At 37.9% G+C, this 20,351-nt stretch overlaps 1 protein-coding gene across 1 annotated transcript; it reads left to right on the top strand.

The window, feature by feature from the left end:
* Nucleotides 1–2,161: 2,161 nt before the first annotated feature.
* LOC140235108 (lysosome membrane protein 2-like) lies at nt 2,162–19,935 on the top strand. Its single transcript, XM_072315145.1, has 13 exons — nt 2,162–2,189; nt 7,654–7,792; nt 9,889–10,046; nt 10,932–11,073; nt 11,600–11,800; nt 13,047–13,188; nt 13,680–13,749; nt 14,670–14,851; nt 15,825–15,943; nt 16,830–16,903; nt 17,891–17,942; nt 18,667–18,861; nt 19,621–19,935. Exons 2-13 carry the CDS (start codon nt 7,670–7,672, stop codon nt 19,660–19,662), a joined length of 1,500 nt encoding a protein of 499 aa, XP_072171246.1. The 5' UTR covers nt 2,162–2,189; nt 7,654–7,669; the 3' UTR covers nt 19,663–19,935.
* Nucleotides 19,936–20,351: the final 416 nt, after the last annotated feature.

A 20,351-nucleotide genomic window follows, 5' to 3' on the forward strand; every position in this document is an offset into this window, starting at 1 on the left:
TTCACTGTGTTAACAAGAGTATAAGGATCTCTGTGTGTAAAAAACAGATTGGAGTCGTCAGCAAAACATATAAAGGAAAGAATTGGCGAGGAACTAGGAAGATCGTTAATGTACAAAATGAACAATAGTGGGCCTAGTAAGGAGCCCTGTGGAACACCACATGAAATTAACTTTAACTGAGAATCACGGCCATTTATACTCCCAAATTGTTTTCTGTTTGATAAATAATCTCGAAACCAGTCCAAAGCCTTCCCACGTATACCATAATGTCGTAGCTTGTAAATCAAAATATCGTGGTCAATTGTGTCGAAGGCCTTCGAAAAATCAAGAAAAACTCCAATAGTGTGGGAGACATCATCTATAGCATGAGCAACTTTATGGATAAAAGTGAGTAAGGCATGGGTCGTACTGTGGTTTTTCCTAAAACCAAACTGGGAGTTACAAAAAACTTCACACTTTTCGAGAAATTTGTGTGTGCGCGTATATACCAACCTTTCAAGAAGTTTTGAAAATGAAGTTAACAAAGAAATAGGGCGATAATTTGTCACAGATTCTTTTTGTCCTTTTTTAAAAATTGGTACTACTTTAGCTATTTTCATTTTTGTGGAACTATGCCAGTAGATAACGATAAATTAAAAATGTGTGTTAATGGTATAACTATTTCATTAATGATGTTTTTAAGGAGAAAATTGGTGATTCCATCACATCCAGAGCTTTTCTTAGTGTTAAAATTTTGCACGATATCTTTGATTTCTTCTTCAATGACAGGTTCAAAAAAAAGAAACTGCTGATTCTGGTCTTTTAGAAAGTAATAAAAATCAGTATTTGAATGCGGAATACTGCTGGCAAGATTAGGTCCTATGCTTACAAAGTATTCATTGAATACTTCTGCCACATCAGCTTCATCTTCAATGTACTTATCATTATTAATAATATGCCTAGGTGGTTCGATGTTATTTTTAGTGTTCAGCGCTTCATTTATCACCTTCCACGTACTCTTGATGTCATTTTTATGCTTGATTAATTGCTTTGAAAAATACATTCGTTTGGCTAAACGTATGGATGATGTAAGAACGTTGCGATAATGCACATACCGAGACCGAGTTCGACTGTTAGGATCACTTCGGTATTTGTAGAAAAGAGCATTTTTACGGTTAATAGACCTCAGGAGAGATTTCGTTGATGAAATGTGTAATTTTCATGAAAAATGAATGAATAAATTTCCTTACGCGGTTGCCAACGATAAGCAAAAAGCTTGACTCTATGGTAACCAATGATATCGATGTTTTCTGTTATTGTGTCCAATATAGGGATCGACCCGGCAGGAGAAAACGAAACAGCACGTGGTTTCTCTTCCGCACTATAGTGCGGGGGAAAAATACTTTCATTCTATCATGGTCCTATAGTCCTATATTTACGACTATTTCCATCAGTTACAATCTAATTTAAGGTAAGTTATACTTGGCATGATCACACTACATTATTATGCTGATGACTCAAACCGTGACTTGGACTCCTAGCTCGCACATTACGCACTGTGTGTGTGTGTGTGTGTGTGTGTGCGCGTGTGTGTGTGTGTGTGTGTGTGTGTGTGTTTGTGTGTGTGTGTGTGTGTGTGTGTGTGCGTGTGTGTGTGTGTGTGTGTGTCTAGGGACGAAGTTTACAAAGCGCACTAACTTGAACAGCTATCTTTCTATCTCGCGGAAAATGCTTCAGAATTACATTTTGAGAAACTGGATTCTGTTGCACAGTTCGAGCAAGTTGATGGTTGTAATTTGGAGCAGAGATATTTCTGACCATTCTTCATGACTCTGTCACGTCTGTTTTCTGGTTCTGTCTGCCCCCCCCCCCCCCAACCCAACCCAACCCGGCGAATTAATGCGCCTATTGTAAACTCGACAAGTCTGAGATACCAGTATCAATCCGCAGTAGTTTGGGTATTCCCAAGTCTCTCCAAACAAGTCGAAGATCGCCCAGTGTAGACATCGACCTCTCAGGCAGTTATCACTCGATCGAGGCTGCGACACCTAGGGGGCAAAATTAATGAGCTCAAAAGTGCTTCAAATACGAGTGTTGCGATTCACCTGGAGGCTGGAACCATGCATTACTAACAATAACATATTATAACGGGAGTGTGAGCAAGGAGACCTCATTGGTGTGAGCTACAAACACCAAGTGTTTCAGAATAGGTAAGTACACGTACTATAATACAGCCTACTCGCCATTCATGAACCCACTGATATTTGATCTTTTCCGTCTTATATAGCGGACACAGCCATCCAGAATAATTCCTGATCAAATCGTGAACCCATGCAGCTGAGTCAAATATTGTTTCTACGATAACAACCAGTGTGTATGCTCTATGTACGTGAGATTTGGTGAAATGGGGAGAGAATAGACTAGGAAATGTCCCTGTTACCAATTTGACTTAATTGATCAGAAAATCACTGTTTGTATTATCGCGAGTTTTCCGTAAACAATACTCAACCTTGTCCATTAATGTGTGTGTATTTCGGACGGTTTTACCTCTTACACCTCGATCACTATTTTAGTGCACTGCTGCATTATCAATACATATAGGTATAATACTGCGTGAGGGTACGTTCTGCCTCTGATCTATGGTTAACTTTATGCTCGCCAATAATACCTCCTTTGTTAACACACTTCCGCAGTTTGGGACAACTTTGCATGCAGGTGTAGTAAGCTCTCGGAGATTCGGCTCATGTACATATGGCACACTCGGGTCAGGTCTAAACAAGGAGGTGTCACGGCTTTCCGTTCATAATCTGCGTACTGACGTGCACTATACAATAATCGTACGGTTAACCAAGGAGGTATGAGAGAACCTTGGGTTAACTTTACAAAGTGTGAATGAACGGTGTCGACGAGATGATAATACACTGTATACATCTGATAAGGGAAGTGAAAAGATGCAAAATGCACCGATGCTCAATGTCATCTGAAGTTCAAGTGCAATTCCACTTCAATTTCAAGTTGGCTTGAATGAATGTGTTAAATCAGACAAACACTGAGATTCCAAGGCCAGAGAGCAGCTATAGGCGAGACATTGAAGGGTGACTGATGGAGGGCCGGGTTGGGCGGGACGAGGGTGACTCAACCCCGCCCTGATGGTTCCGGGAACCTAATAGCATACACTGCAAAAAGTCCGGTGTTAAATATGAAACACCGAGCTGGTGTTAAATTTCCGGTGCTCATTCATGGTGTTAGATTAACACCTCCGGGTGTCATTTCAAAATATAAAATTGTTTTTTGATAGTTTCTTAGTTACTGAATTTCTTGTTAATTCTGAACTTCAACAAGACGATGAAGAATTTTCCGATAAAGTACTTGATTTTTGAAAAAATGTGTAAACAAATTTACACCACAGTAACACCAGTTGGTGTGGTCTCCTATTGAAGCTGGACGGGTGTTATACCATTGAAATTAACACCACCAATATCAAATCAACACCATGCGGTGTCATTAATGAATTAACTCTAGCGCAGTGTCAAAAATATCACTAGCTACAGTGTCAAATTAACACCACGAAGTGTCAGGTGAACACTTTTTAACACCGTCACAATACATTTTCTACACCTGTGGGTGTGGTCCTCTATTGAAGATTAATCGGTGTTAGATTTAACACCCATGGTGTTAAATCTAACACCGATGTTTTTACAGGGTAGTAAGCTGTAAGAGTGTATATAGGCCTACAGATATATAGGCCGACTCCGTATATTGACTTCATTATTCTTATTGAAAATGAATATTGTCCCAAGGAATGTGACTTTTCGTGGTTGGAAATCCATATGATTTGGGGTATTGGGGTATTGAAAAAGATCCTTATTGAGGAGCGAGTTTTACTCCTCAAGGGCCTGTAGTGCGTGAGACTTGAAAGGTGCAAACAAAATAGTAAGTTTCATCTAAATCGGACATAAAGTCAGAAATTATTACAGAAATATGCAGTTTACCTTTTTAAGAAATTAGCGATCAGTTACAACATCACAGAAGTCAAGATGGAAAATTCTACAAGAGTTCAAGTTGCATGCTTGGTTTACAAGCAATGAATATCTTGGATCGAAAAGATGCGCCCTCAAATTTGACCTAAACTTGATATCTTAGTTGTGAATTTCTCATTATATTTTTGTATAGTAATTCCGTAGTTTGGGTGCTCCACACAATACACATCGTATAACTTTATTTGTATGGCGGGGTGTGCAGAGGTATAACGTTCTTCCTACTGCAAAGCAGAACTCCGAGTGGAATGAATCTCAGAATGGAAGGTGATATTTAGGTGAAAATATTACTTTGGGTGACGCGGAGATATAGACGCCTCTAAAACATTAACCAATTTCCTTTCTGAAACGGAGACGAAATGAAGGAGTGCATTGGAATGATTGTGATTTCTCCACAGATGATAAGCACAAAGGAGATGCAGCACAAGCAACATAGTGAGAAACTAGTTCGACAACGGCGTAGATTGCTCTCCTGATCTGTGCTGACAAAACGTTTGCCATCTTTACGTTCATGAGAACATGCCGAAACAAAATTTATTATGGCGCAGAAAGAAAGTCAGTAATCATCTGAGAAGATGAGTGAATTCGAAAGAAGAAAGCAGAATTTCTGAGATTGATACGAAATCAAACTATTTCGAATTATTTTGATAATAACAATTAACTCGAATTATTTGTAGTCATTTGCTTTAAGCAGACGGTTGGTACAAGGAATCGTTCTCTTTTGTTTCCAGCTCTTCCTTCTCATATGATAATGTTATGTGATTTTATGCACACATACTATTACCTCGTATACAGATAGATATTACATATAGCAATAAGTGGTAAATGAGTGAAATCGGCTGCACAGTGTTCATATTTGGAGAGAGAGGGGGGTGACCTTGAGATGCGACTGTCGAAAAGGCTAACAAAGGGGATAACGGAAATATAGACAGATTGAAAAACGGACGCCAGAGAAAACTATCTGTAGTGGAAACTATAAGGGAGTTCACGGTTGCGATTTGCGCATGTGCAAAATAAAGATCAAATGAGAATGTTTGCATATTTGCCATTGACTTTCAAACGAAAAGAATTCTCAGGCAAATGAGGATTTGGAATGTTAAGTTGTGTGTTTCACCTTGTTAGAACGGGTGCTGTTCGTTATTCCGAAGGTTCGATATTCCGAAGGTTCGTTATTCCGAAGGTTCGTTAATCCGAAAACGCAAATTCCCTATACCTAGAGGTTCGTTAATCCGAAAATGAAAAAGGGTTCGTTAATCCGAACATTTGTGGCGTTATTCCGAAGGTTCGTTATTCCGAAGATTTGTTCATCCGAAAATGAAATTCGGAAAAACGAACCTTCGGAATAAGGAATCTTCGGACTGAAGAGCCTTCGGAATAACGAACCTTCGGAATAACGAGCTGTAACCGTTAGAACGCACAGGTGAAATTGATTCATCAATAATGTTTAACAAAAGCTGCACACGCATTTCATTGACATTGATTACAAAGGTGGCATGCTTCAACAAAAAATGCTCTGTCACAGGTCCTTTCCATGTTATTTGAAAGTCTGTGGTGTAAGGGTCAAATGAGACATGAGCTAACCATGAACTCCCTTATTCCACCCTCTTGTCGACGGGATCAGACGATAGGAAGCCCTATACTATACGTGCAGCTAATCCTCCGGTGAAAGATATGTATATCTCGTGGTATAACCACAGGTGTAGCCGGCATTGATAAAACATTTCAGCGACGTGTCCGGCCGTCACACAGTGGAATCAATGGCACATCTAGTGGAACCAAATTTTGTGTGCCAAACAGTCGGAGACGTTCTGCAGCAATTACCTTCATAACAGCAACGTTTAAAAATGTCGGTAACGATAAAAGTTTGAGTGACATCTTTTGGACGAGTTGCTTCGGTATCGGACGACATCAACCCTGGCAACATGACAGCAGCTATAATATGCACGAGATAACGTTATGAGATTCTACAACCACCAGCAACGTTGAATATGACATGCTGTCTTTACTCTTGGACAAGATGAACATAATTGGGAGTCAAATCTATCGTTCGTCCCTACAGTTTGAATAATATAGCGGATTTCATGCGGATAATTGTAGGATCGCAAGGGTGCTCTCTACACAACCTTACATGAGAACGCATGCCAGAATCCACAGCTTAGCTGGCACACATGGTACAGACTAATACCTGCCGCGGCCGGGAGAGTAAACCAACTCCACGGGCAGGCCTGTACCGGATCCTTGTCTATGAATAGACCGCCATTGTAATTCAGCACTAGACAAATTTTGTGGACAGTGCATGGAGATGATGACAGAAACTGTTCATGACTTTGTTTGGTTTCCTCTCACCTCCCTGGTTTGGTTCAGATCATGCAGCCCCTCGCTGTTAACTTCCTTCTCATAACGCGATATGCCTGGTTGATGCCAATTCCCTGTCGCTCTTTTCGAGAGGACCACAAGAGTGTCGATACAAGTTGCCCCTTCTCCAGAAATTAATTACTAGTATGTGAGATCTTTTTACGTACGTGAGTTGAGATTCTGTCATATTCTGCCCTTGATTGCCTACCGTGTATTATATTGTCCTTGCTTGCCTTGAGTAAGTAAGCCCGTGCTGGGCTCTGCTCTCGATAAGAAGACGCAGGCATTGTTATCGCTTCATTGTTCTCTAACCGTTCTAGTTGATCGATGATGGTGTGATTGTCAGCTCTTTTGTATAGATAAAGTCTTCCACGGGTCAGCGTAATGCGGTGATGATAATATTCATTTAATTCAGGCTGCCCTTCCCCGGCATTAATTATCACTGTAATTACCATCTACTACCTGATTGTGTGTAATGTACGTGCATGGCTTTCTGGGGTAATGTTCCTATAATTAATTGCTACAACATGCATTTCCCATTGACACCCTCGCGAGTATAAGCCACTCGGGATTCGTATACTCAACGGGTTAAAGACCCCCTGCAGTCCATCTCGGGAACTTTTTTTTTTCAAGCCCATTAAACATATAAGCCTATCTGCCAGTTATGACAAACTGAAAATCTGTTGCAAAACTAACGCACAGTAAGCATGGCAAGCGTGTTTGGGATACACAGGCAAGATGATTAATACTGCATGCTTACATCTGTAGAAACTGCTGCACTTGAAAAAAAGTATACTTTATGTATATACGTATCAACGTATGTGTATGTGGGTGTGTGTCGTTATGTAAGTACATTACATTGTTGTTGCTGTAATCTTATCTCATACTTATGTGTATGTGTATGTGCGTGTGTGTCGCTATGTAAGTACATTAAATTGTTGTTGCTGTAATCTTATCTCATACTTAATTGTATTTTGGTGAAATAAAAAAAGAAGAAGTAATTTAGACCCCCGTGTAATTTGTGCCTAACAAAGGGGGCGGGATAGGTGGATGGGAATGGGTATGAATAAACTGACGAAATTGATTTGTTTGATTTTATTACATTTTGTTGTGTAGTGTAGCTACGCCTATTTTTTTCTGGCATTGGTATATATGTGATTAACACATTGACTACCACATATTATATGTTATTTTCATGCTCTTTTGGATTAGATTTTGAGGAGATGTTCAGTTGCTGTATTAGATTCATATGGATACGCTGTTGTTGTTGTTTTTATCGCAGTCGAAGCTATCCCACCATGAAACGGAAGACAAAGACGTGTCTCCTAGCAACCATAGGTGTGGTAGGAGCGATCATTGCAGCGATTGGTGGAGCCCTTTTGCATTTTTATCCAGTCATCTTCGACGAATTATTGCTCGAGGTGAGTGATATAGCAGCGTATTGCATTCAACATGGATACCGAGCACTAACCTCTACCGCATAAGCACAAACAGGAAACCAAGGGTATTTTAGACAAACTGCATCATCATCCTCAATTTACCACATGATCCATGAAACAGCTTTAGGTTCCACTTTTATAGCCGACGTAAACAATGATTTTATATTTTGTTTTTGTAATGCGGATGTTTTTGTCATAATCGGCTGGCATGTGGAATTGATCCTTCCTGGGATTGAGCATTTTGTACATTATGTTGGGGAAAAAAAGTGAAAATAATGTTTGAATTGAATAATTACCTTCGAACTTGTACGAGATTAAAACTAAACAAACAAAATGAAAACACAAAAAAAAAAACCCAACAGCAACAACTATCACTTGCGGGTGCAGTTGCCTTGATTTCTATCTGTGACATTTTCAAAATAACTGTTTGTGGCAGTCTTGACGCATAAATCAACTCAGTTGTACATCTGGTAAGTCTCTAATTACCATTAGCAACTTGTTTCTTGAATGCCAATGGCACCTCGAGAATAATGTGTTCCGCACTCCATAAACACTGAAAGAAGTTCTTGTATGTACATGTATATTGGATTAAGCTGACATTGGAATATGACTGTCTCATCCAAGAGGGAACAGATCGCATGGATGGAGGCAATACAGCCGGTCACGTGATAAAGGTGCAATTCAATTCAATTCAGGTCAATTCAATTCAATTCAATTCAATTCAATTCAATTCAATTCAATTCAATTCAATTCAATTCAACTCAATTCAATTCAATTCAATTCAATTCAATTCAGTTCAGTTCAATTCAATTCAATTCAATTCAATTCAATTCAATTCAATTCAATTCAATTCAATTCAATTCAATTCAATTCAACTCAATTCAATTCAATTCAATTCAATTCAATTCAATTCAATAGTTTGTTTATTTCCGTCATCAAAAAAGAAAAAGAAAACATGATTCAAAGCGGTACAAGTTGTCGATTTGTCTTTCATTCATCTGATAAAAACAGGTTTTTTTTTTTCGAATACAATATAAAGTATATGCACGAATGATGTCATTAAAAATAGGAACAATGCACACTTTGTCATTGTAACACAAAGAAGTAAGTAATCATGACGACGGAACACAGTGTTTCGCTAAAAAGCCAAGCTTGTAAGACGTGGAACACTGGAAACAAAACAACGACACCACCAATAATACCAATAAAGTATATTCATATTAAATATTAAATTCATCTACATTACTATCGTACATTAATTTGCTCACTGACACAGATGTGCAACGTCTGAGGAGTTTCGAAAAGACAACGTCGAAAATAGAATAAGTATAGTGGCCTTTCTCTTACTCATGGCTATATATTCTATGTCTAGCTTTGTCGATAGAGCATGGATTTTTTTTCTGCTCTGTAATTCATCAATGGTGGCAAGCTTTCTGTAAGAGTGGGTATTGTATGGGCACCGGCTCGTGATACCGTACCAATTTTGGCCGTTATCCAGAAAGTAAATCACAAGACATTGTGAAAAGCGTCATGAGGTCTCTCGAGATATTAAATTTCCTTAGTCAGTAAATATCACATTATAAATTGATATCTGATTAAATCAAGTGTAGAAGTACATCAATTTTCAATAAAATTCATATCACTAAATCTTTATTGATGACATGACGTATCCATGGCAATGTTGTATTATGTTTGAGATAAAGAGATAATATTGATAGCTATTAACGATAATGAAAATGTAACAATGACAACAGTGATAACAACAAGTATCAGTACGATTACATGATTTTATGATTGATGTCGTTGTTGCTCTCATTTAACTATGTTATTATCATTGTTATTATTGGTATCATCATTGTTATCATCATCATCCTCCGCTTTATCATCGTCATCTTCATAAAAAAAGAAAGAAAAAAAAGAGTTGCTGAAGGAGAGCAGAAAAAAAAACCAAGAAAGACAAGGGAATGATTGCAAAACGGTATCATAGGCTACCCTTGGCATCATTTTGAAGACGAAGATTTCAATGGTTTATCTCGTCCTCTTGGCGTTCCCCTTACGATGGTATTTCTACCTTCTAGAAAACTCGTCTGGTAAAAGGCACCATGGGTTACGCCAACTGGAAGAATCCTCCAGCGGACATCCACCTCGACTTCTACGTTTGGCATCTAGAGAATCCACTGGAGGTTGAGAAAGGTCACAAACCCAACGTCTCCCAGCGAGGACCATACACATACAGGTACTATATACTGAAAGCAGGTACCTTGTACTGAAAGTATGTACCCTGTATTACATATTTAAAGCGTGCAGGAATAACAAAAGCAAAACATTCAAGCATTAATAGACGCGCGTTGTCCATGATGTTGAATGTGTGCAGTTCAGTTCTCTTCTATTTTGTCGATTACTGCTGACGCACTCATCGTGTTGTGTTTATGATTTTTATGACGGTATAAGTTTGCAATCGTAAGCTGTGTTTCTTTATCGTTAAAAAATCGAGAAAAAAAAAGAAAACTAGAAAACAAAAACTTCACAATGACAAATATACGCAGGTAGATTCAATGGAAGTTGGACACACTGGCTGTCTTTATACTGTTGTACAAGAGTGTATAGTACTTCGAGCCAAACTCACCACTGTTCGAAAACTGCACAATTATTTTTTTTTCTTCATAAAGTAGGCATATTCTGCTCTATTGATCGCTCTGACAAAATTTGAGCCAACAGTAACAACATCCTGAATAATTCACGATGTTTGGGCCTACTTCGATTATGCTGGCCCCTGTCGTACGGCAAGGGACTTTCCTTTCGACACTATTATTGATTACGATAATTCCATTCACCTTCATGGCTACCTGATTTGACATGGTATATCACGTGTATTTAATCCTGTGTCTGATAATTCAATTCAATTCATTTCAAAGGTTTTATTTTCACTTCTTTCAACAGAATGTACAAAAAATATAAATTATACATATGCGTTTGAAGGAATGATACATAGATAGCAAAGAATAACATTTGTCAGTAGTCAGTAGTCTGATAATTGTGTCTGATAATCACGGGGAGATATTAGCGTGGCAATTACTGTGTGCATGTAGTTATTGTCATCCCCCAATACTCTGTCATGCAGAGAATCACGGGAGAAGGTCGATGTCGTGAAGCACGACAACGGGACACTGTCTTACGTCCAGCCGCTGTCGTTCGTCGTCGATCCCGATTCGGAGTATGACCCGATGGCAGACAACATCACAACGCTCAACATTCCGTTGTTGGTAACAGCATCAATATAGGCCTACAACTAACAACATAGCATGTGAAGAGTGTGTATGATTGATAGCGCGTGACACAATACATGACTGTTTAGGCCTACGTGTATATTCTGACGTACCTCTTGAATCTGCTGAGTTCTCTCAAAGGAAACAAACACAAAACAAAGGCATAATGGCATATCATCAGCTGTATTCTATCAACCATGAGGTTAGGTTCCTTATTAAGGTCAAACGATAAATACATACACAAAAAACAACAGCAAAACAAAACGAACAGTGTTACGTCGATGTACGACAATTTGACAATCAGTTGCAATGAAAACGAACAGTGTCGTTCTTTAAACTACCATTGGACAGTTCGTTTGGCTTTTCTTCAGTATACTCAAGGAGGTACATGCCTCCTTGGTATACTTCATTCTTCTTTTTACACAATGATCCTTGTTATTACAGCTTTTAGGGTTAGTCATCAAATACATTTTGTTGGTACTTCGGTCTCACTTGACCAAAATGTTTCTCTGTTTTATCGCAGACGGTGATTGATCAGTTACAGTTCATGCCGGAGCTTGTACAGTACTTGTTTAATGAGCTGGCAGAGCTGTTCATCAAACACATTCACAGTACGCACACCGTACATGACTTTATCTGGGGCTACTTCAGTCCTCTCCTCGCTGTTGCCAAAATCCTAAAGCCAGACAAGGTCCCGAAAGATCACTTCGGAATTTACGTCGATGTGAGTATCGAATGTAATCTCATATCTCAACTCAAACTCAACCCCACCCCGTCTGTCTGTCTTCCTCTCTTTCTCTTTCTTGCTGTCATACACATATCATCTCTTTCTCTCTCTCTTGTTATATTCCTCTCTCACTTGTTCAGTATTTTTCTATCCATTTCATTTTTTTTTCATTTAATTTCATTTATTTATTTAAGCACGGTAACAAGATTCAGCCAATGCATGCCATGAACACCGTGAGTAGCGATAGGCTGCGAAGATATTATAGAGTTCCTGAGTTCAATTCACAGTGGTTCAATTGCGCCGTGTACGTGACAATAGGGAGCTTTAGATTTTAGACGCGCGGACGTTCAAAGGGGAAAAAACATGGTCTGAGCGTGCGCTCGCTCAGACCATGTTTTTTTCCCTTTGAACGTCCGCGCGTCTAAAATCTAAAGCTCCCTAATGTATGTTCAGGACGATATTATTGCCATTGACACAAGTGGACAGAAAAAGAGCAAAAACGCAAAACAGGGGACCTGACAGTGCTGTCGTTAAGTATCTAAATTATATAATAGAAATGGCAGGTCCTTTTAGGTAGATCACCGTCTGGGAATATAAATAAACAGTTATTCTTCTTATCATTATCATCATTGATATCATTATATTGTTATCACTTGGTGTATTCATATTAATTATAATTGTCAAATCACAAATTCAATCTTGAAGCAATCCGTAAGACATAAACTTTCTCTGTATTCCAGCAGCGCCAAAATTATCGTCATTTAACTTGTGTTGTCTGAAAGTTTGCATGGTGATATAAATGAGGAAGAGAAGTTTGCGGTAACGCCATGTGTATGTAGTCCTTGAGAGAACTGTTGTTTGGTGAAAGAAGACCCTAGAAAGAGGAGAGTGCAAGAGGGAAGTGACATATAATAATTATGTAGGAATGGCCTAACAGGAATATATTTATTTTCAATATTATCATTCATTTTTCCCGTTTTTTCTCATTTTCTTGACCCTTTATTTGTCATTGGTCTGCACTTCAGAAACGATTCCAAGTTAATTTGTAGAGTGACAGCTCGCGATATGAAGAAAAGCTAAGTTTCAAATTTCAAGTAAGTGATCAGTAATTACCGTCTTAAGCTATTAATGAAATCAATGTTTGTTTTGATTAATTTTGTTTTGTTGGTCTATTTTAAGTTACAGCCTACGGGGTGTAAAGTCCAGGGTACAATTTTGTCGTTGTCGTTTATTACGCCAACAGAGAAACAACTCTAATGACGGTGTGTATACCGTGTTCGATGGGGTGAAAGACCACACGAAGACAAGCAGCATCAATACGTGGAAAGGAATGGACTCTCTTCCATACTGGACTACCAAATACGGAAACATGTTGAATGGCACAGGTGTGAAAACGAGACCCACTCATGATTCGCGGTTTAACGGCATTTTTAAACGTATACAAGTATCTTCTGGTATACAGAGGTTGTTCGAGACAAACAAGCTTATCCAAGACTTGCCTCACATAACATCAACTAATATATGCAAAGTGACATCAATTTGTGATCTATTATGTTGCATTGTGTCAATGAATATGTCGATTGAAAACATTACATTGCGTATCATTAGGAAGAAATAAATGCATTAATTTGAATACCGTCATGTTGCTTCCAAGCTTTTTATAACAATGATAATGATTAAATAACTTGACAATAATGATAACGATATCAATGAAAATAGAAGTAAATATAGAAGTAGTACTACTGATGATGATTATAATAAAGATAACAATAGTATCAAAATTGCTTGTTCTTATTATAATGATGTAAGTGCTGATAATAACCTCGCACCTTTACACCCTCGTGATTTATCTTCCTAAAATGATCCTTTCACACAGACGGGACATACTTTGGCCAGCTTCTATCCAAAGAGGACAGCTTGTACATCTTCGTCTCGGATATTTGTCGGTAAAATTGAATGAAATATAGCGTATATAATTCACTGTAGTGTTACTATTTATTTTTTACTACTTCCACTTATATCGATCGTAATTATTATCACAATGTGGCAGTGATTATTGATATTGTAACAATAATGATAATAATGATTATGATGATATCATTGATTATGTTGTTATTTTCGTACTGTTGTTACTATATCATTACTTTCTCACTGTATAGATAGCATGTTTGTATTTGATATATAATATTAGATAATACAATAGTATATCACAAACGCTATCGCTATGATATAAGTGCAATTATGACAATTATTTCGGCGTTTCTGGTCTAAAATATTTTCCCTCCCTGAAATCCTGAATTAGTGCTCGGACGCTGTAGACCTATGTACTGAAAAGACCGCGTAAGGAGCCTTGATACATCCGCAGAGGTCCTTTTTAAATACCATATGCATGTAGGTCTACAATACTGCATAAATTAAGACGTCCTCTGTTAGAATCTTCCTGGTAGTGTAATTCGATTATGACGGGTGTGTTCGGTCATATCTTTACATTTTTTTATGTCGGCATTATGTGATAAGCTGAAGAGACAAAAGTTACGATGTTGATGGTAGGATAAGCGTGTACTGTTTTGCCAATAATTCCTACCTCCTCTGCTGCTGTAGACTGGTAATGCGTTGTTCTTTTTTTAAGCTTGCAGCAATAGTTACTGTAATATATTTGACGTTAATTATGATTCTAGGAAGTTTGTATGAGGATCTTGTTTTCATCGTCTGAATAAGTGCATGAATACTTTGATAACTGACTGTATCATATAAAACAGTTTGAATAAGAACAATGGTGTGAAAATCACAGAAAGACAGACACACATACACACACGTCTGCGTCAGATCTTTTGCACGTAATAGTTATGTCTACTTTAATTGGCAGATCTGTGAAGACGACATTCCACAAGGAAACGGTGACCCGAGACAACCCAACGTGGCGTTTCACAGTTCCGTCTTCAGTCTTCCAGAACGTCTCAGCGAATCCCGACAACGTGGCCTTCTGCACCCCCGATGAGACCCATTGCCTTCCAGGTGGACTTCTCAACATCAGCTTGTGCCAATTCGGTTCGTGCACCTGTTTGCTGTCCATCTGATCCATATCTGTTTTTTCCCGCCTGTTTTCTCAGCTTTTAGTCTATACAGAAACAAATAAAATGAATTATCATTCGTCAAAGAAATAACGACGAATTAGAGAAATTTCATATCATATTTGTGAGAGAGATATGTTATTGATATTCTGTTGTCTTGTGCGTATACCATTTTGAAACAGTACTTTGCGGAGATCTTGTGTGCAAAAATATTGTAGTACTCGTATGTAGTTATCTTTGCGATTTTGAGTATCATAACGATGATTACAAAGACAACAGTGCATAGTATGCTATAATGAAGGGGAAAAAAGAAACATCCGGGTATTATTTAACATAATAATAATTCTGTGTCAAGAATAGATCCACGCTCTTCCTTGTATAGTTTGCCATTATTATTTCCTCACCAGCGTGAATAGAAACAAGTTCATGGGTCCTGCGAGTGGTCTCGTGTTCTTCCGCGTCGTGATTTTTACAGTCTATTCCCATTGTTCTTTTCTCGTGACACACAACTGGTTTATATACTGTCCAATCATATACACAGATACACACAGTCGTATATTATTTTCCTGCGTGTGATATACAAATATATTATGTTCTGTTATTCCGGCACACACACACATTTACAGAGTCAGACATTTGCTTACGTCTTGTAATAAAGTACCAGTGTGCTGTGTAGATATTTTGTTCTTCAATCACACACAGTTTCGAGTCTGACAATACGTCATTATTTTATTGCTCATTCACGCCTATATCTCATTTGCTTTCAGATTAGGGCATATTATCACAAATGTGTTTTATACATAGAACTGAAACGTCGAACAAAATGATTCATTACTTTATTACCTGGAAAGCTATTGTCTAATGCCACATGAAGGAGAACTTGATCTATGTATGTATAGGGTCTACTGTCTGGTTTTGGTTTGTAATGATCCCATTATTCTCCTTTTCAGGCGCACCGATATATTTCTCGCTTCCGCATTTTCTCCACGCTGACCCGGAAGTACTTGAGATGGTTAATGGGGTTCACCCGGATAGGGATCTACATGAAACATTCATAGACGTAGAACCCGTAAGTTGTAAACACACCTAAATCCCGCTGTCCATTATGTTGGCTTTCGTTTACAGATCAAGTTGACAACATCACAATAGCAACATCTTTGAACCACTTTTCGTACCACTTGAATAACTACCACTTCTACAATTTCTACCATTTCATTCCATGGTGCATAGGGTATGTGCATGAACTTTTGCGTTAACTGCTCCCTTGATATGTATAACAACTTCTATCACCTTTGTATATTACTTATCATTGCTTCTCTTTCTATATACACTATAAATATATTGATTCAATGTTGAGTTATACTGTACTTCGAATTTATACCCACATTGCGCATATGCAACTTCGCTGTATACTTACAACTGCTGTTTACTTTTCCTACTTCTACTATAGCCTATGTATATAGTAGCTAGTTCATGTATACCACTTCTGCAGTTCACACACACCTATTGCTACAACTTGTCTAACTGCCCGTTTTACTGTAACTACCGCTGATATGGCTATGACCACTATTACTACTCTTGTGCTCTACTTCTTGAATTGATATGAAGAAATTAATGGCACAGAATGCGTTTCGGACGTTTCCATTCTTTCAAAGAAATGAAAAACACGCTTAATTTTTTCATGCTTGAAACAGAGAGAAACTATCTTTCCTTGAATTAGAGAGCCAATATTGAAAACAAAGGTCATAAGAGATAGCCTTGAAAATCAAAACCTCCATCGAAAGCAAAACCTTAAATCCCCACAATCCTGTGGACTATAGATGTTATTAGGAAATTTTCTTGTGGTATTTGTATACGGTGTCAAATTCCTCATCTTTCCTTTGTCGTATGAAGAATTACTAATTACATAACTGTACTTTCTTTTGCCCCCCCCCCCCCCTCTCTCTCTTTCTCAGTATACTGGCGCACCACTGAACATCTCAAAGCGGAGTCAAATAAACACGCATCTGCGACCGTATCATTTCATTGAGTGAGTTTCATTTTGAATGAAGATAGCAGGAGTATATAGGCCTATGAGGTACAATGACTTTGACTTTGTATATTATGTTAATTGTAAAACGAGACGATTTTGTCCGTAAACTTGCATTATACTGTTAAGATTTTGGTCAGATAAGAGTCGGGCAAAGCCAAGGCAAATATTTTTTGTGATGTCATGCTATCCGTCAGTGTATGGAAGGAAATGTTGACAATGGTTGATGAAATCTGATCAGGCAAATGAAGTGGTCCTTGAATTTTGTTAGTATTATCGTCATCAGTAGTGCTCGGGTTACGTTAAAACTGCATCATTGTAAATAACATAAAAAGGCTTATAGACCATGATGGTGAAAAACTTGGCAATGATAAATGCATGTGCATAGTATGATGAAGGATAGGAGGGCAATAACATTAAGTTTCGTTTCGTGTTACCTTTTACTTCACTATACTTAAAATTCATGCTTATGTTTGTTGTTCACGATTTTTGTTATGTAAGTATTAGAGAACCAGTGACTTCAATTATCTACAGTTTCTTTGACATTTTTTTTATACGTTTTAAAGGGATCTATAGTTTTGGTTGAGACCTAATTTCAGGTTTCTAATGAGAAACCTCTTATAAAATATGAAAGAGCGTGTAATTCTATGAGGAATTTAACGTTTATTTGATGAAAATTGGTTTTGAAATGGCTGAGATATCCTAAAAAAGAGCGATTCTATTAAGGTGTGGGACCCACACTTTATTATGATCGCTTTGTTTTACTTTGTTTTTGGATGTTTCAGTCATCCCAAACCAGATTTTCATCAAATAAACTTTGAATTCTTCTTAAAATGGTATGTAATGTACTACAAAGTATATAAGTGTTTTCTTGGTATCTCACAAAAAGTTAAAAGCCCAATTCTCATCTCCACCAGAACTGTACCATCCCTTTAATCTACGTTTGTGTGTGATATTCTTTCTGATCTTTTTCTTGTCTTTTTTTAGCTTCTATAGGCATGTACCTGAGGCCTATGTACCTCTCGTTTGGATGAACGAGGTAAATTCTTAGGATAATGATTATATACGATCTTTTTAAATGTCCACTTTCATTCCATCCATATTATACAGAATAGATTGTTCATATTTAAACTCAAGATTGTTACAAACATAAATTAGCACACTTCCTCATTGAAACCCACACGCACACCACCCAACCACACACACACACACACACACAAACATGACAGAATGTGCACTTTTCAGAGCGTAATATAGATACAGACACAGACCTTTCCACGGCTTAATTACAATTTTTATCGTGATTACTAAAACCACATAGCGGAGTCCGCACCTCTCGTTCACCTGTACTTTAGCTGGCTTTTCATTCAGAACGGAGATACATGTATTTCTCTACTGAGTGGATTCGTTTCAAATGACTTTTCTATGGGTCATGGTTCGATTGAAACATTTCTTTAGCTTTCAGTAATTCCATTGTATGAAGAAACAACACAAACGAAGCGACCTGATATGTGAAAAGAAAAGAAAATGGAATGTTGAGCTTTCATTTCAACAAAACAGTGATATCAATCAAACCCATTATGCTCCAGTTCGATGTAAATGAGATACGGAGATAAACCATTGCCATCCTTCACCTTGTTTATGCATAATAAGAATATTATAGTAGGGGCCGAACAATATTTTTTTTAATATGGAACATGGAACATATCAACACTTCAGCTGTCAAACTATTTGTATCCTGGATTTTCTACTTGAAATCGCAGAGAAGTGAAGTTACCAAGGAAGCCGCCCAACAAATTCGTAACCAGCTTCGGGCTCCCCTGGCTGTAGGAAAGTACGTTCCTTGGTCAGCTTTAGCTCTTGGGCTGTTCGTAGTCTTGCTCGCAGTCGTCTGTCTGGGCTGTCTGTGGCGGAAAGACAAGGAGTCGCTACACGTCCAAGGAAATGAAAATGCAAACGTAAGTATCAACTTCACGTCTGTTTACTCCTTTAAGGGAAGGTGCACAGGGTGCATTTATAGTTATTGTCTTTTTGTCGAACATGTCAAGGGCAAAATAGCAAGTAAAAACCAGAAAAGCGAGACCACTATACATGAGCATGTAACCATTGTGCTGTCTTGGTGTCTGTATTGTCAGCTCGCCGTATCTTTTCATCAAGAATCTTCTTTCCTAATGTCATGTCAGTATACATCTATTAAAAAAAAATAATGATCAATCACAAGACATTCACCATCAAGGACCTGACGTCTTTAAAAGGTTTTCGGAGGTAAAAGGTCATAACTCGGGTCAGCTAACAACATCAATTTCCACCCACAATTAATGATTGCAGAATCACCATCATCACTGTTTGTTTCTGAATACATGCAACTTTTAAGAGCGATATAACGGAAGTTATTTTGATATGTCATGATTGTATCATAATTTTGGTGGAGTGTCCAAAATCGCATGGTGGTACAGGAAATTCACAGACAAGTCAGACAGGTCAAAAATGAAATGCGTTGATATCATTCTAAACGAGACAACATCAAAGAGAACCATATTCATAGCGCTATCACTTTGTCAAATTTTCGAATTTCACGATATTTCGTTTACTGTCCGTTAATAAGTGCACCGACTATACGGAAATTGGCATTTTATACATCAAGTATCTCTTATTAGTTACATCACTTGCATCACCTTAATCACCTTAAAATTTTGTGATTTCCTCCCCTCATACAGTACGAGTATAATGCAAGTGAAAGCGGGAGACTTCTCATGTGATCTGAAATTTGGGACAACTCGGAGATCAGTACTATCAGAATGGATGAGGCAAACTTTGGCTGTCTCTACTTGAAGGGATGGTCCCAAGCTCAAGAGTTTCTTAAATTGAAGAAGTGCAATAAAAGCGGTAGCATTAACTATAAAACGCTTAATGTAGATGTATTTAACTGGGCAGATTTTAGCAATCCAGGGAGTCTTGTACTTGTGTCGGTTCGCTGTCACAGCATGCACATGACTTTGTCTGTACCGCATGAACCACTTCTGATGAAAAAAAAAACACGGTAAAATGAAACCAAAAGTACTTACTTGTTAATGGATCGAGGAGATCAGTAATGAGGTAATTTGGACAGAGACAACTCAATTAAGTGATAAGTGTCTAGATACTATACATAGAGGTGTAAATGACATAATCCTTTATGCGCTTACCTATAAGAGGAATTATGATGTTATAACAGGTTACTGTTTTAATGAAACGAGTGATGTCCATTGACAACTATATGAAATGCGTGACGATGCATGATGTTGTGGGAGATTTGACAGTTCATTGATATGTGTATCATTTTTAAGTGCAAAATTACATGATCAATATAATGTGGCTGCTAATTTTCGATGATTTTTATATATTCAAGGCAATGATGAGGGAATATTTTTAGATTCTTCAGTAAACATGCAGGACTTACTTAGTACGG

The sequence above is a fragment of the Diadema setosum genome, chromosome 11, assembly GCF_964275005.1.
Source record: "Diadema setosum chromosome 11, eeDiaSeto1, whole genome shotgun sequence".
In the NCBI taxonomy this organism is placed as follows: domain Eukaryota; kingdom Metazoa; phylum Echinodermata; class Echinoidea; order Diadematoida; family Diadematidae; genus Diadema; species Diadema setosum.

What these genes read in the sequence shown, in the direction of transcription:
- LOC140235108 (XM_072315145.1), top strand. Translation starts at nt 7,670, where the DNA reads ATGAAACGGAAGACAAAGACGTGTCTCCTAGCAACCATAGGTGTGGTA. An exon ending in TTCGTCTCGGATATTTGTCG is followed by an intron (nt 13,750 to 14,669) that starts GTAAAATTGAAT and finishes TTTAATTGGCAG; the next exon opens with ATCTGTGAAGACGACATTCC. An exon ending in AAGGAAATGAAAATGCAAAC is followed by an intron (nt 18,862 to 19,620) that starts GTAAGTATCAAC and finishes CCCCTCATACAG; the next exon opens with TACGAGTATAATGCAAGTGA.